Source organism: Mustela nivalis (assembly GCF_964662115.1).
Source record: "Mustela nivalis genome assembly, chromosome: 17".
Classification (NCBI taxonomy): Eukaryota; Metazoa; Chordata; class Mammalia; order Carnivora; family Mustelidae; genus Mustela; species Mustela nivalis.
This window is the reverse complement of record NC_139036.1, coordinates 45,820,915-45,834,243: the sequence shown is the minus strand read 5'-3', so window position 1 is coordinate 45,834,243 and position 13,329 is coordinate 45,820,915. Positions and strand designations below refer to the sequence as shown.

Below are 13,329 nucleotides of genomic sequence, written 5' to 3'. Positions count from 1 at the left end.
ACCTCCGCTCCTCTAGTTGGGATACTCTTTTCTTGCCTCCTCCCCAAGCCCCCGAAAATCAACCTACAAGTAATCCCCCTGTCGCCCAGGCACTCAGAATTGCAATCTCCTTGGTGTCCAGGTCTTACAGGTCATCAGATGGCCGGACAACTCCTCAGCTGGGCAGTGCCAACCCCTCCACCCCCCAGCCCGCCTCCCCTGATGTCAGCAGTAGCCACTCTCTGTCGGAGTTCTCCCACGGTCAGTCCCCGAGGAGCCCTATCAGCCCGGAACTGCACTCGGCCCCCCTCACCCCTGTGGCTCGGGATGCGCTGCGACACCTAGCCAGCGAGGACACCCGTTGTTCCACGCCAGAACTGGGGCTGGATGAGCAGGTGAGGAACACTGCCTTTGCGTGGGGGTCGGCTGGGTAGGGGACAGAATGGGGAAGAGACAGCACCCCCTGAAGATGGGTCTGCCTCTCATGCCCCTCCCTCTCTGCATCTTAAAGGGGCTGCACTTAAAAGTGACCTTCTGAAGGGACCGTGGGATGGGTGCCCACTCCGAGGGGTGTTCCTGGACCACTCTAGGAACTCTCGAGGGACTAGTCTTGAACTTCAGTCCACACGTTTTGGGAGAGGGCCTTGGGGCAGGATGTAGGCTGGGCCTCGCTCCTCACCGTGGCAGTCTGTCTGTCTCCCCACAGTCCGTCCAGCCGTGGGAACGGCGGACCTTCCCGTTGGCCTACAGCCCCCAGGCGGAGTGTGAGGACCAACTGGACGCACAGGAACGGGCAGCCCGCTGCACTCGGCGCACCTCGGGCAGCAAGACTGGCCGAGAGGCAGAGGTGGCCCCCACCTCACCTCCTGCTGTCCCCGTCAAGAGTCGGCATTTGGCAACAACGGTCACAGCTCAGCGTCCAACTCACAGATGAGCGGGAGACGAGAATCTAAACAGACTCACTAACTATTGGCATTAAAGCTTCAGAAATCTCTGCGTTTGATATTCAAACATCATATGCCGGAAATTTTCACAGTTTTTAGTGAATTTAAGGAATTTAGATTATACTTTGGTATTTTTTGTTTTGATTTTTGTTTTTTGGTTTTGGTTTCCATGTTTTGTCGTCACACACCTGAGCACTTCCTCCAATTGGCAAACAGAAGTTCAGGATAAGACCCTGCTGGCCTGGTCCTGGCATGTCCTCTGCACTGTTGAATCACTGGACTTAGCGATGCTAGATGATCACCCCTCTCCTCGCACCTGTGGGCAGGGTGCACCAGCCAGGTGGGCAGAGGGGGTTGGGGAGGGGAGAACAGCTTGCTCTGGGCCCCGCCTTCTTCCCTCCCCTGCCATCGGTGGTGGCCTGGCCCTGCGCTGGCCCTCCTGGCTGGATCCCCCTTGGCCATCTGTGCTAGAGCACCCCCACCAGAGCCTCATGGCCATAATTGCCACCTGTTCTCACCAAGCTCTCAGTCAACAGAATGGCTTCCCCTTGTCATCCAGATCTTGGAGACCTAGTTAGGGTTTCCTCTGCATTTGGTCATCTCTGTTTTGACTCCTTAACTGCAGTGACCTAGCTGCGGCTGCTCAGGTCCCCGTCCTGCCCCTTCGTGCCCTGTCGTCTGCTCCCCGACACTGTCCACATACCTGTACGGACCAGTCCTTCCACTCGGGACGTTTTTACCACCTGTCCTTGTCTGTGACGTTAGGGTTAGGGCTACTTAACTTCATTCCCACTCCTCTGCAAACTGGGGGGTCAGGGACACGAGCAGCCATCTTCCCTGTATGATTCTGTTGTCACAGATGCATTTAGTTCCGTTTCCTTCACATCCGGTTCCCTGTCGGTGTCAGTTAGACCTTTTCCTCTTCCATGCTCCCTCTTCCATGCTCCCCTTGCCTGTGGAACGTTGTCTGGTCCCAGCTGTGGTTCCCATCGCTCCCTCACCACCCCCCTTGGTTAACCTTGTGCCTGTCTCATGTATGATCACATCACCAAAAGGGGGGGCAATAAGGACTTCTTTATTTTTATTTTTTTTTGTTGTTGCCATTTTGTAATCGTATAAAAATAGTAGACAAACTGCTTAATGGTTGGGGTTTTTTCACAATTTTCAACATTAGTGATTTTTTTTTTTTGATTCTGTTTGCAAGTTAAAGGGTTTGTCATTGTTTCTTTAAAAAAACAATAATGCACCATATCCCTATGCATAAAGTGCTTCTTCTATTTATAAGGTTGAAAATTCTGAATAACCCTTTTAGCATTGTTAAAAAAAAAAAACAAAAACAAAAATGGAAAAAAAAACCTTGTATTTTGTAAATATTTTCTTTTCCTGCTTTGAGCTGTGTATTGGCAGCGAAACATGTAGCTGTCTTTGTTCTATAGAAATGCTTTTCTTCAGAGAAGCTGATCTTTGTTAATGTCTTGATTCTGTTCGCAAAGCACAGACTAGTGCTTAAAAAAAAAAAAAGGAAGGAAAAATTGAAAAAAAAATAATAAAAAAAAAGTTACAGAATGTTGTGTTGCCAGGCCTTTCTTGACATTGGACTGGCTCTGCATGGCCATGGTGGCAGCCCGGGCCTCTGCCCTGCTGAGCAGTTCTTGGGGAGTCTCCATTCTGTCTCTGGGCACCTCACAGGGTCACCTGATGGTCACTAGGAAAAGGATGTTGTCGGGGGAGGTGGGGGGTGAGGGGACCCAGAGGACAGGGGATCTCCGTAGATAATCTTCTTGTTGGATGTAAGAGATCGATCGTTTGATCATTGCCTTTCCCTAGTGAGTCCAGCAGCTGTATGACATTTCATATCTATTCTAAATTGTTAAACTCTTGAGAGATACCACCTCTCGCTTTGTTTTTTTTCTTGGTTTCCCCCACCCCAGGGTTGGGGGTCAGTGAGAATGTATATATACTTTGTAACATCATTTTTCTGAGGCGGCTCAGTGCTGGATTCTCTTTGTGCACGACCCGGAAGTGGGCAGGCCTGATCCCTGTTTTTTCTCTTCCTTCTGATGGCAGTGCAGTCGATGCCACCAGGGAAGCCCCCTGTCCTGGCAGAGAAGCCCCTGAGTCTGGAGGTGGCATTTCTCTCTAGTTGCCCTGTCGCTTCTGTGGGAGCTTCTGCCCACAGGGGCTCAAGCAGGGATGGGAGTGGGGGGTGCATACACAGTTGCAACTTTGTATGAAGATCTAAGGGTTCCTTGTTAGCGCCTTGACCTGATTACTAAATAATTCAGTGGGTTACGGTTTTCTGTTTTTGTTTCCTTTGTGGGCTACACGGTGTTCCTGTCCTGACGCAGCGGACCTCTTCCCCCCCCCCCCCCCCCCATCTAAGTAAGGATCCAAAGGAAAGAGGCAGGCAGATTCAGTTGGACTGACTCGCAGGTCTAGGGACCAAAACCGATCTCCCCCACTATCCCCGCCTGTCTGGTGGCAGTAGGCTGGCATGGGTCTGGCCAACTGGGAGCGCAGCCTCTTGAGCTCGGCCCCAGGGTCGGTGCTGCCGTTGTGAGTCGGACCGGGGTGGTTTGCGAGCAGCGGTCTGAGTCCGTGCAGAAAGAACAAGTCTGAAAACTCTTCTTGCATCTCCTGGGCCCGGGAGAGAGCTGTTAAATTCTGATGTCCAGGTTTTAGCAACCTTGACATTCCCTGTTCAGAGCCATGTTCCCGGGTTGGGAAAAGACTTGGAAATCCTACATCCTCAATTATTTTCTTATTTGAATCCACACACGGAGACCTTATTTAATCAGTAATAACTTTATTTCCAAACTCACTTTTACAGCAACAATCAGTGTAAATCATTTGTTAAAACACACAGTACACCATAGGGACATTCACAGACAGGAAGCTAAGCTAAGATGGTTTCATGTCCCTCCCCCCACCCTCAGAATTACCGAAGAAATTGTGGGACTTGCAAGTGGCAGAAATTGTCCTGTCCAACACTGCAAATTCACAGGGCAAAGTCCATTAGGAGGGGCGACTCTGGGCCAGTGCCCAGGGTAACCCTTTTCGAAGCTGAAGAGAAACCAGAAGTCTCAAAGCCACAAGCCCGTAGATGGGACAGGCTGACCGCCTCCGCCTCCGCCCTCGTCCCCACCTTGTTGGGTCTACTTGGGGACAAGATAGAAGAGGGTGAAGGAGGAACACTTGCAACCGCCAGGAGGGCAGGCTGCGCGGCCAGAGCTGGCGGGAAAGGTGACACAGAGGTGCCAGTGGCTTAGATGGAAGGATGCCAGGGTCTGCGGGAGGCAGGGCTGGGGGCCTAGGGGGCCTAGGGGCCCCCTGAGAGGGCAGTTGTATATCCAGGCTCCTCCACGAGCCTTGCTGCCTGCGCTGGGCTGGGTGGGAGACAGCGCGAGCCGGCCGCCCGCTGTCTCGGGAAACCTGGCAGGGGAGAGGTGAAACCCCAGGGACCTCTAGCAAACCGTGGGTGATCTGAAGAAAAGGGTTACAAGGCGGTTGAACTGCTACCCTCCAAGACTTCCCTCTGCCCTTAGTAACTATCTTACAGGTTCCTCCCCCCCTCCCCCCAGAAGCACGACAAGCAAACAGGATACAGTCTCCGCATTGAAGTCAATTTAAATGGAACTACTGATAAGTGAGTGGAGAGCTCCAAGTGACCGTGGAGGTGGGGGCAATGAGGGTGGCAGAGTGCCCAGCCCTGGAGCAGGGGTGGGGGGGGGTGGGGGGGGGTGGATTGTCCTCATTCAAGGTCACAAGCCAGCATCCCTTTGCAGTCTCCCGGCCAGCACTGACCCGATCACCCTAAACCGTGCTGTCTGGGCCGTCCCCAGTAGTCCATCCCACCAGGGAGACTGCAGGGCCCTCTGAGCAAGGCCCTAGGAATAAGGTATCCGAGCAGGCTCAGCAACTGCGGAACGGGCAGCCAGAGTCCGTGGCCACAAGGAGGGGCCGAGTGTCCATGAGCTACCAACTCTGAACCGCATTTCCCTTCTCTTCCTCAGGACCCTTCTAAGGACAGCTGGGACTCAAAGCGATGGAGCGCCTCACAGTGGTCAGTTCCGGGCCCAGATGATTCCTTGCATGGAAACCTGGTTGCAAACCGAAGCCCTGGGCCCTGGAAACCGAAGCCCAGCCCCCAGGGCTGCCTGAGACTGGGCCCGAGGTTGCTGAATTTCTCTAAATCGATTTTCTATGAAGGGGGTTCCCTTTCCCTGTGCTGGGCAAGCGGGGCTCCGACTGAGGCTTTGGGCCGGGTCCCCCCTCTGCAGTCCGGCGGCTCGGGCTCCCAGGGCTGCTCCAGGGCGGGCGCAACCCCTGCCGTGGCTGTGGGGATGCAGTGGGGAGACCCGGGCTGCCTGCCCCAGCATTCTGGGCTGAGGAGGGGCTGCGGACCTCTCCCCAGCTGGAACTGGATCCCGAGACCCCCTCTCGGGGTTGCTGGGGGCTTCTGGCTGGGACCAGAGAGGGCCATCTTCCTGCTGCAAACCAGGCCGGCCTGGAGATCCGCTGCTCTCCGCCCTGACATTGGGAAACCCCGGCAGGGGCCGCGAGGGGGCGCCGTAGCTTCCGTCCTGTGCTCTAGGCCTTCCTCGAAGCGGAGGGTCCTCGGATGTCACAATCTGGTCTTCTGTGGGTCCCAGAGGCTGTGAAAGCCTTTCCAATCGGGCGGCCCCAGCAGGGTAGAGAGACACTGGTCCCCTGGAGCCGGGCCCCAGTGTGTGTGTAGCGGGGAGACATCTAGGACCCCCAAGGGGTGGGGTAGAAACCTCTTCACAAGCATTTCAAGATACATGCGTCCTTTTTTTTTTTTTCCTTTTCATGATCATAGTCACTCTGTGAATCCAAGCATAAACAGATCCGACTACAAGGCGACAGGATGCAGACGGGGAGGGAAAGGCGACGTCTATGTATATGTTCAGCTGCTCCAGCAGGACAGACGGTCGGCACTGCTTCCAGCTGGGCCGGGGGGACAGACCGTTTCCGAGGGGATGTGCTCCCCTTCTGGGGGTCCGCACGGGGGTCGGGCGGTGGCGGGGGTTTCTCAGAGGCTGGCAGTCGTGAGCTTGGGTGGAAGTTGGGGGGGTGGCGGGGTGTGGTGTGGTTCTGCCCAGGGGGCCTCACCTGCCTGTCCTGGTGCCACCTCTGGAACCGGGACAGCCAGCCTGCGGCCAGCTCAGCTCAGGAAGGGGGACAGACCCTCATGGAGGAAAAGGCTCTCCAAGTAAACAAGGCAAAAACATCCCGGGTCCTCCCTGAGCCCACCTGGGCTCAAGTCTATGAGGAGAGGTGGGGAATAGGAACTGAGGAAGGTCATCGGGTTCGTGGGGGACACACCAGTTGGTGAGCAGAGCTTAAACCAAGAGACCGAGGTCTCACCGTGGGTCCGGGCTTTGCCTCCACTCACTCACACCCCTCAGATGAGAGCAGGTGCCTCCCGCATCTGAACAACGTCCATTGCTGAGAAGGGGCGTGGTGAGGCTGGGGACTCGGGACATTGTGACACGATGAGGGGGACAGGCAGTGACTGGGCTCTGCACAGCAGACACACGGGCATGGCGGGGGGTGGGGGGTGGGGGAGACAGGTGGCTGCAGTGGCCGTGGGAGGGACAGGAGGCTCAGGACCCACCCACCGGAGCCCCGCACACCCAGAGATGCCAGAGGCCCAGGCTGGGGAGCAGGCGGATGCCCCCAGGAGGCACGAGTCCTTACAAAGAGAACCGGTTAGCCCTAAAGTCCCAGATCGGTGAGGTGGCCAAAATCGTGGCTGCAGTTCCAACCTTCAGAACTCAATAAAACAGGGTTTCCGTGGGGCCAAGGGGAGCCCCTCAGCTCAGGACCCCCACCCTGCAGGGAGGGAGAAAGAGGCCAGCACTGGGGACATCAAGGTCAGTCTTCGAGGAAGTGATCCGCAAGGTGCCACCCTCCCGCCAAACGGCCACCTCCTCCCACCAGCGTCCCTTCATGGTATAGGGGAAGGACCGGAGTCTTGCTCCAGAGGGTGGCACACTGACCCACAGCAGACCCGGGGCCACCAAGCACAGGAGGCCACTTGGTCCAAGTTTGCAGTTTGTCCTTCCTGCTGCCCTTCCTGGCCGAGGGCAGCGGCCCCTCCCATGCTCTCCCTTCTGCCCTCCCCCCTCCCCCCACCGGCTCTCCCGGGGCTCCCCTTCCCTCCCCTCCCCCCCTACAAGGTTGACATCATCCACAGCTCCAACATGGAACCCGGTTTCAAATCCTTTGTTGCTGCCGCTGCCTCTGTGACACCCCCAGGATGGGGCAGAGAGGGGACGCCCCAGTCCCTCGAGATGCCCCAGAAGCAGCTTGCAGAGCCTCTCCACCCTCTTCTACTCAGAGGGGAAAAAAAAAGAATCCAAAGGAATTGCCCAAGGAAATGTCGGGTGTGGCCATCTTTTGAAATGTTTTTAAAAATATTTTATTATTATGAGCCCACCCATCAATTTGGAAAGATGAAATTTGCTCTTTTTCCCGTCACTGATTTTGAAGTCCCGAGCCAGAGCCGAGTGACAAAAGCAGGTTAAGTGCTTAACCCATTAACCGGTCTGTGAGGAGCAGCTGGGGGAGGGCAGAGGGCGAAGGGCCAGATCATTATTCTTTTTTTTTCCACACTCTCTTCTCTCCACGATTATTGACCGCCCCGGGGGCCTGATCACAAACCCTGCTTGGCCAGGGAGGCGGACACTTCGTCGGCTAGCGTGGCGAGCTGGGGCGAGTCTACCATGTCGATGCTGCCCGTGGAGGACACGTTGCTCAGGTGCCGCGGAGATGTGTCCCCAGACACCACGGGCGACTTGTACACGATCTCCGCCCCGTGGTCGGTCTTGGCTTTGGCGTTCTCGCGGAAGGTCAGCTTGTGGGTTTCGATCTGCAAGAGAGGAGGAGAGCGAGGGTGAGCGAAGCCCCGGAAAGGGGGGCAAGCCTGGGCCTGCCTACGGGCTCAGGAGGGGGAAGGGAGCCGTGGTGGTGGCGGCCGGGGCGGTGTGATCTCCTTTCCAGAGGGGACATCTGCACACGGCTGCCTGTGTGCCACCCGCTTCCCTTCTCCAGACGCAGTGACCATCGTTCGTGTCTTGTGTGTCCTTCCAGAAATTCCCACACATGCACAAACGTGATCTATGAGACGTGTGTCTGTGTATTTAATACACAGAGTGACAATATCACATGCTTTACGCTTCAGTCTCTTGGCCTAATAACTTCCATTATCGGCCCCTGGCTTCCCCGATGCTTGTCCCGCGGATCATTCTACCGTCCTCTACGAAAATGCAGCTGCTCCCTGGAGCGCGGGTTTTCGCACTGTTCCCGCATCCTTGCTGATCACAACGCTTGTCTGAGTACCGGCCTGTGCACGGCATTTCACACACGGGGAGATGCATCCTAGGAGCAGAATGGCTGGAAGGTCCAAAGCCAAGTGCATTTGATTTTAATAGATACTAACAAGCTGCAAATGAGAGCATGAAGGAGGGGCGCCTGGGTGGCTCAGTCGGTTGAGAGTTTGCCTGCTTTTGGCTCAGATCATGAACCCAGAGTCCTGGGATCCAGCCCCCACATCGGGCTCCCTCCTCAGCAGGGGGTCTGCTTCTCCCTCTACCCCTACCCCCTGCCTGTGCTCTCTCTCTCTCTCAAATAAATAAAGATAATCTTAAAAAAAAAAAAAAAAAAAAAAAGGCATGAAGGAGAAGCCAGAGGTGAGTAAGGCACACCACCAGAGTCACTGCTGGCCAGCCACGAGCCACACACATTCCTCCCCATCACCGGTGATGGAGGTTGGAGGGGGGGGTTGGAGGCAGCAGCTGTGGGCAGCACTGGCAGGTGGGCTAGAAATCCTGCCATGTTGAAGTTCTTTGTCAAGTACAGAAACAGGAACATAGCCAGAGGCCCAGAGGTTTTTGCTCCACAGGAGACCCGGGACACTCAAAGCATCTGCTAGAGACATGAGCAGCTCATAATCATCCCTGATGAGTCCTGACGTGGTGGACACAGGAATTCCCTGCTCTTCTGGGCCCTGGGACCATTGTCCATCTGGTGAAGCCAGGAAAATGTACACACGGGCATGTGCTCGCCCACCCACAATTCCTCCGCACAATTTCAGGAGTCCTCGGCCCCGGGGGTGAAGAGCCCCCGTTGTAGGGGGCGTGAATGTGGGTTTAGCAAAAAGCCAGGCTCCCATTTACGCTCTACGGGTATCTTGTCCATTTTGGTGCAATGCTTTGCAAAAACAGCCCTTCCCTATCACGGTATTTGAAAGGCTGTTGGGACATAACCTTTGATAAGAGCATTAATGGTAGAGTCTTGAAGGAAAAGCGATAGGGTCCTGGGAATGTCCCCAAATCTCCCAAACTGGAAGGGGCTCAGGCGTCAGGGGCCCTGTGTTCCACTGCTCATTAGCAGTTTTGCTCATCACATCAGGAAGTGGGGGCATGAGTCCGATCAGGACAGTGTCTTCTGGGTAGGGGGCCAGGCCCATCCTTCTCAGCCTGCACAGAGGTGAGTTAAAATAAGTTCACACTCAGGCCTGACTCGGACTCACATTCTTAGATGGCCACAAATACCCGGAACCTTCCAGAACATGGTCTCATCTGGGTCTCCCCACCACCCTGGGATGTGGCTATTTCTGTCCATTTTGCTGATAGAGAAATGTGTGCAGAGCCCTCGCCCATCCTGCCCACGGTCACACCTCCAAGCAGAGTCAAGCCCAGAGCTTTGCTCAGGACCCAGAAGCTTCCAGGGGTGGGCGGAGACCTTCCCTCACCCAGGGAGTCACCAAGGCCTTAACCCAGGGAGGGGCAGGCCTGAGTTTGCAGCCTCTGCTTTAAGACCATCCCAGGAGGTGCTTCTACAAAACTGTACTGTAGGGCCTTCCCCTCAAACACAACATGGGGTGTGTCTATCGAGAAGGCCCGGTGCTGACCCAGGAGGCACGGGGGGATGAGGGGCGGGGGTGGGGGGCGACTGGCTCAGCCGACTCCCTGCTGCCATGTCCAACCAGCCGAGCCACCTTGGGCAGCACACTTTCTCAATGCTGGGCTAGGTCTCAGAGTCTGTGCCCATTCTGGAACCCTCCCTTCTCTTCCCCCACAGCTCTGTCAGCTGCTGGGAGGCGCTATAAACTGGTAGAAGAGCCGTTTCCAGAACTTCACGGCGGGCATGCGTGGGAACCCCCCAGAGGGCGTTTTGGCTGCATTTCTGCAAAAGAGGAAAAGGGCAGCCACGAGCCCACATCCTGTGACGCCCCCAGCAGAAGCCCTCTCAGGGCCACATGCATCCTCGCGTCCCCCTCCCCCACGCTCACACAGCGAGACGCGGAGACTCGAGAAACTGCAGGGATCGCCGAGATCTCGGGCCAGCAGCCTCCCCGCGGACATTTCTGTGCCAGACAGGCAGGTGCTCTGCAGGAACCTGGATTTCAGCAGCATTGTTTTGCTCTAACTGCCTAGTGACCCATTTAGAAAATTAGGTTATGTTCCCATGACTTGTTCGTGGTGCGCTGGGGCGGGCTCTGAGGCCCCTGCCTCCTTGCGCGGAAGCTTGCCAGCCGCCGGCCGACTGCTGTCGCCGAGGACTGCGGCTCTCACCTTCAAGGGCACAGACGAATCCTCTGGGAGCTTTCGAAACTCCAGGTGCCCAGGCGGCCCCTGAGACCCATCAGAGTCTGGGGGGAGGGCGGGGGGACATCAAATCTGGCAATCACTGTCCTGCTGAGAATCCCCATCAAGCCGACCAAGACAGGCCCCTCGGCTTTCCTCCTCTGGAGAACTGGACCAGGCTGCGAAAGCGTTCACGGCCACATGCAAGTGCAGCCTCCTCCCCGCCCTGCCCCGCTTACCTTTTTATTCCCTCCGCCAGGGACGTGGGTGATGTTGTCCAGGGACCCAATCTTCGACTGGACTCTGTCCTTGAAGTCCAGCTTCTCCGACTTGACTTCCACCTGGCCGCCTCCTGAAACAAGGCACATGGGGCACGGCTCCTTGAAGGAGGGCAGAGCGCGTGATGCCGGGAAGACACCCGCCTCTCCGAGCGGGTAGGACTACCCTTCATTTAGAAGGTGCTTGGGGCCCAGGTAAGCCCTTCCAAAGGGCCTGATGCCAGCTTGCTGCATTTCTCTCATCACAGTGGGCATCCAATATTCGCTCAACAAACGCTTCCTCCTCTGTTACCGCACAGGTCTCGGACAGCTCAGTCCGGGAGGAACGGCTCCGCACTCTAAGCTTGCAGAGAGTGAAGTCTTTCTATGCCAATGTCCCGAAAGGAACAAGCTCTTTGAATGAAACTAAATGGTGAAACGCATCCTAACCAAACCAGGGCCCGGACCCTTCTCCTTCCTTGGATGCTCAGGGCCGAGCCCAAGCATGGTGGACACGGCCTGGGGAAGTGACTAATGCCGTTCCTTTCTGGAGAAAGGATAAAGCCACCTGAGAAAGCAGCTCCCAGCATGGGAGGACGGTGGCCCCAGGTGAGGAACGGTTTTCACCGGGAGAGACGAAACCCCCACGGCCTGAAACCGATGCGACACAGCCCAGACCATGTGTCTGCCGGCCTTCCCTCCCCACGGGAACGCTTCAAGCAATGATGCCCCTCTGAATGGGGCTTAAGGCAGAAGCCCTCACTCCCGGGCAGGAGTTAGAGTCCACATCAGCGCTGGTCAAGACGGTAGCCATCAGCCATGTGTAGCTACTTACATTTTAATTTAAAAAAAATTTTCATTTCATCAAATGCACTAGCCACGTTTCCAGGGCTCAACAGCCACACGTGGCTGGTGGCTATCTGACAGAACAGAGCAGGTCTAGAACAGTCCCCCCATCGCAGAGAGATCTACAGCTACTAGCTCTGGCTTCTACATGGTGTGGGACGGGGAGGGGAAAGGCAAGCGTGGCAGAGCCCCAGCAGTACTATCTGTTGAAACAAAGTCACAGCAGGAGCGTGGCAAGGGCTGGTGAAGTGGCCCTCCACGTGGGCTGGGGACCACACAAGCCAGCCTCCGGGAGCCAGATCAGGCCCTCCCCCAGCTCCAGAGGCCCTTTGTGCACCTGTTCAGAGAACCACAAGCTGGGGTCAGGACCAGCCTCTGCCCTCTCTCCTGGAGTTGCCTTAGCCAGCACAACACCCCACGCAGGAGCGAGACAGGGCAGCCGCCCCTCCCGGAGCCCAGCAAGTTCCACTTCCAATGTCCCCCTGGCCAGCCCCACCCCTCCGTCCCTCCCAGCCACTTCAGGAGAAGGCACCCCCCAGCCGGTCCTGCCCCCATCCCCGACCCTCCCGCCTTCTGTAGGGGCTACCTGGCTTATGATGGATGTTGCCTAACGAGCCGCACTTGGAGGTCACCTTGCTCAGGTCCACTGGCTTGTACACTATCTGCACCTGGAGGTGAGACGATGAGCGAGAGACAGAGAATAAAACAGGATGATTTCACTGTGGGCGGCACACCCTGACAAGCAGCTGTGTCCGGCAGATCGGGCCCTGCTGGGACTGTGCTTCCTGGCGCCCCGAGGAACACACCCCTCGTCATGGTGGGAAGCTGCATCTTCGGACTTCTGCCAACCCTGCCCCATACGGGGGGAGCCGGGTCTTCACAAAATAACAGTGGGACCGGAGTGCTCTCGTCCCTCAGGGGGACACAGGGAGCCTCTGTCACGGGGCAGAGCCCACACCGCTGGTTTCAAAGAGTCACTCTTCCCTGACGTGACACAGACACCACAGTAAGTGGGGACAAAGCAGAAGGGATCTGCGCGATCCGTGTGTGCGACATTCAGAAAATCTTGTTGCAAAAGCAGGGAAGCTGGGTCTGCTGGTGGCTGAGCCTCAGAGAGGAGTGGGCAGAGCAGGCTCGGTGGGGGACTTGCTCCCAGGACAGCCTCCCACAAATCCCAGCACCGCAGCGGGAGCGTTGGACAGTCAGCAAGCAGGACCCAGAGCGGGCCGGCACCTGGGTACACAGTGTCCTGGACATTTGGGTTCTGTAACCCAGGGAGCAAAGCAATAGGAGATGGCAAGGAGGCACAGGGACCCGCTGGGACACACACAGGTAGGGGAGGCCTCGGGGCTCCTCAGAACCAGCTGAGGGCCCAGCATGTGGCTTGCCCTCCAGAGCGGGTGACAGCTCCTGAGTGAGCCACCAGTCCCAGCCCAAGGAACGGTTCCCTGGAGAAGACACGCCCACAGCATCCCCCATAGCCATGGCAGGGGAGGAGGGAATCCCTGGATGGTCACTGACGGACACTTCCTAAAGCTGCCAGCAGCCACCAGGGTGAGGTCACCTGTGGGTACAAGAGGCCAGTCACCGTGGAGTGGGGAGTTGCCTCCCAGTCCTTGCCCCTGGGGTGACCCAGGGGAGAGATGGCCTGGAGCCAGAGAACCAGAAAAAAAAAAAAAAAAAGGAGAT

The 13,329-nt window shown here is 56.6% G+C and overlaps 2 protein-coding genes across 31 annotated transcripts in view; one reads left to right on the top strand and one right to left on the bottom strand.

The window, feature by feature from the left end:
* KANSL1 (KAT8 regulatory NSL complex subunit 1) overlaps nt 1-2,489 on the top strand; it is a 185,464-nt gene extending 182,975 nt beyond the window's left edge. For all 7 annotated transcript variants that reach the window (XM_082706481.1, XM_082706485.1, XM_082706480.1 and 4 more), the window contains 2 exons: nt 122-374; nt 686-2,489. In XM_082706481.1, coding sequence (XP_082562607.1) covers nt 122-374; nt 686-913 — 481 coding nt within the window. In that variant the 3' untranslated portion in view covers nt 914-2,489. The remainder of the gene's footprint in view (nt 1-121; nt 375-685) is intronic.
* A 1,223-nt stretch (nt 2,490-3,712) lies between these two features.
* The window catches only part of MAPT (microtubule associated protein tau), a 97,056-nt gene continuing 87,439 nt past the window's right edge, over nt 3,713-13,329 (bottom strand). For all 24 annotated transcript variants that reach the window (XM_082706497.1, XM_082706516.1, XM_082706514.1 and 21 more), the window contains 3 exons: nt 12,227-12,308; nt 10,777-10,889; nt 3,713-7,818 (listed from right to left, as the gene is read on the bottom strand). In XM_082706497.1, coding sequence (XP_082562623.1) covers nt 7,603-7,818; nt 10,777-10,889; nt 12,227-12,308 — 411 coding nt within the window. In that variant the 3' untranslated portion in view covers nt 3,713-7,602. The remainder of the gene's footprint in view (nt 7,819-10,776; nt 10,890-12,226; nt 12,309-13,329) is intronic.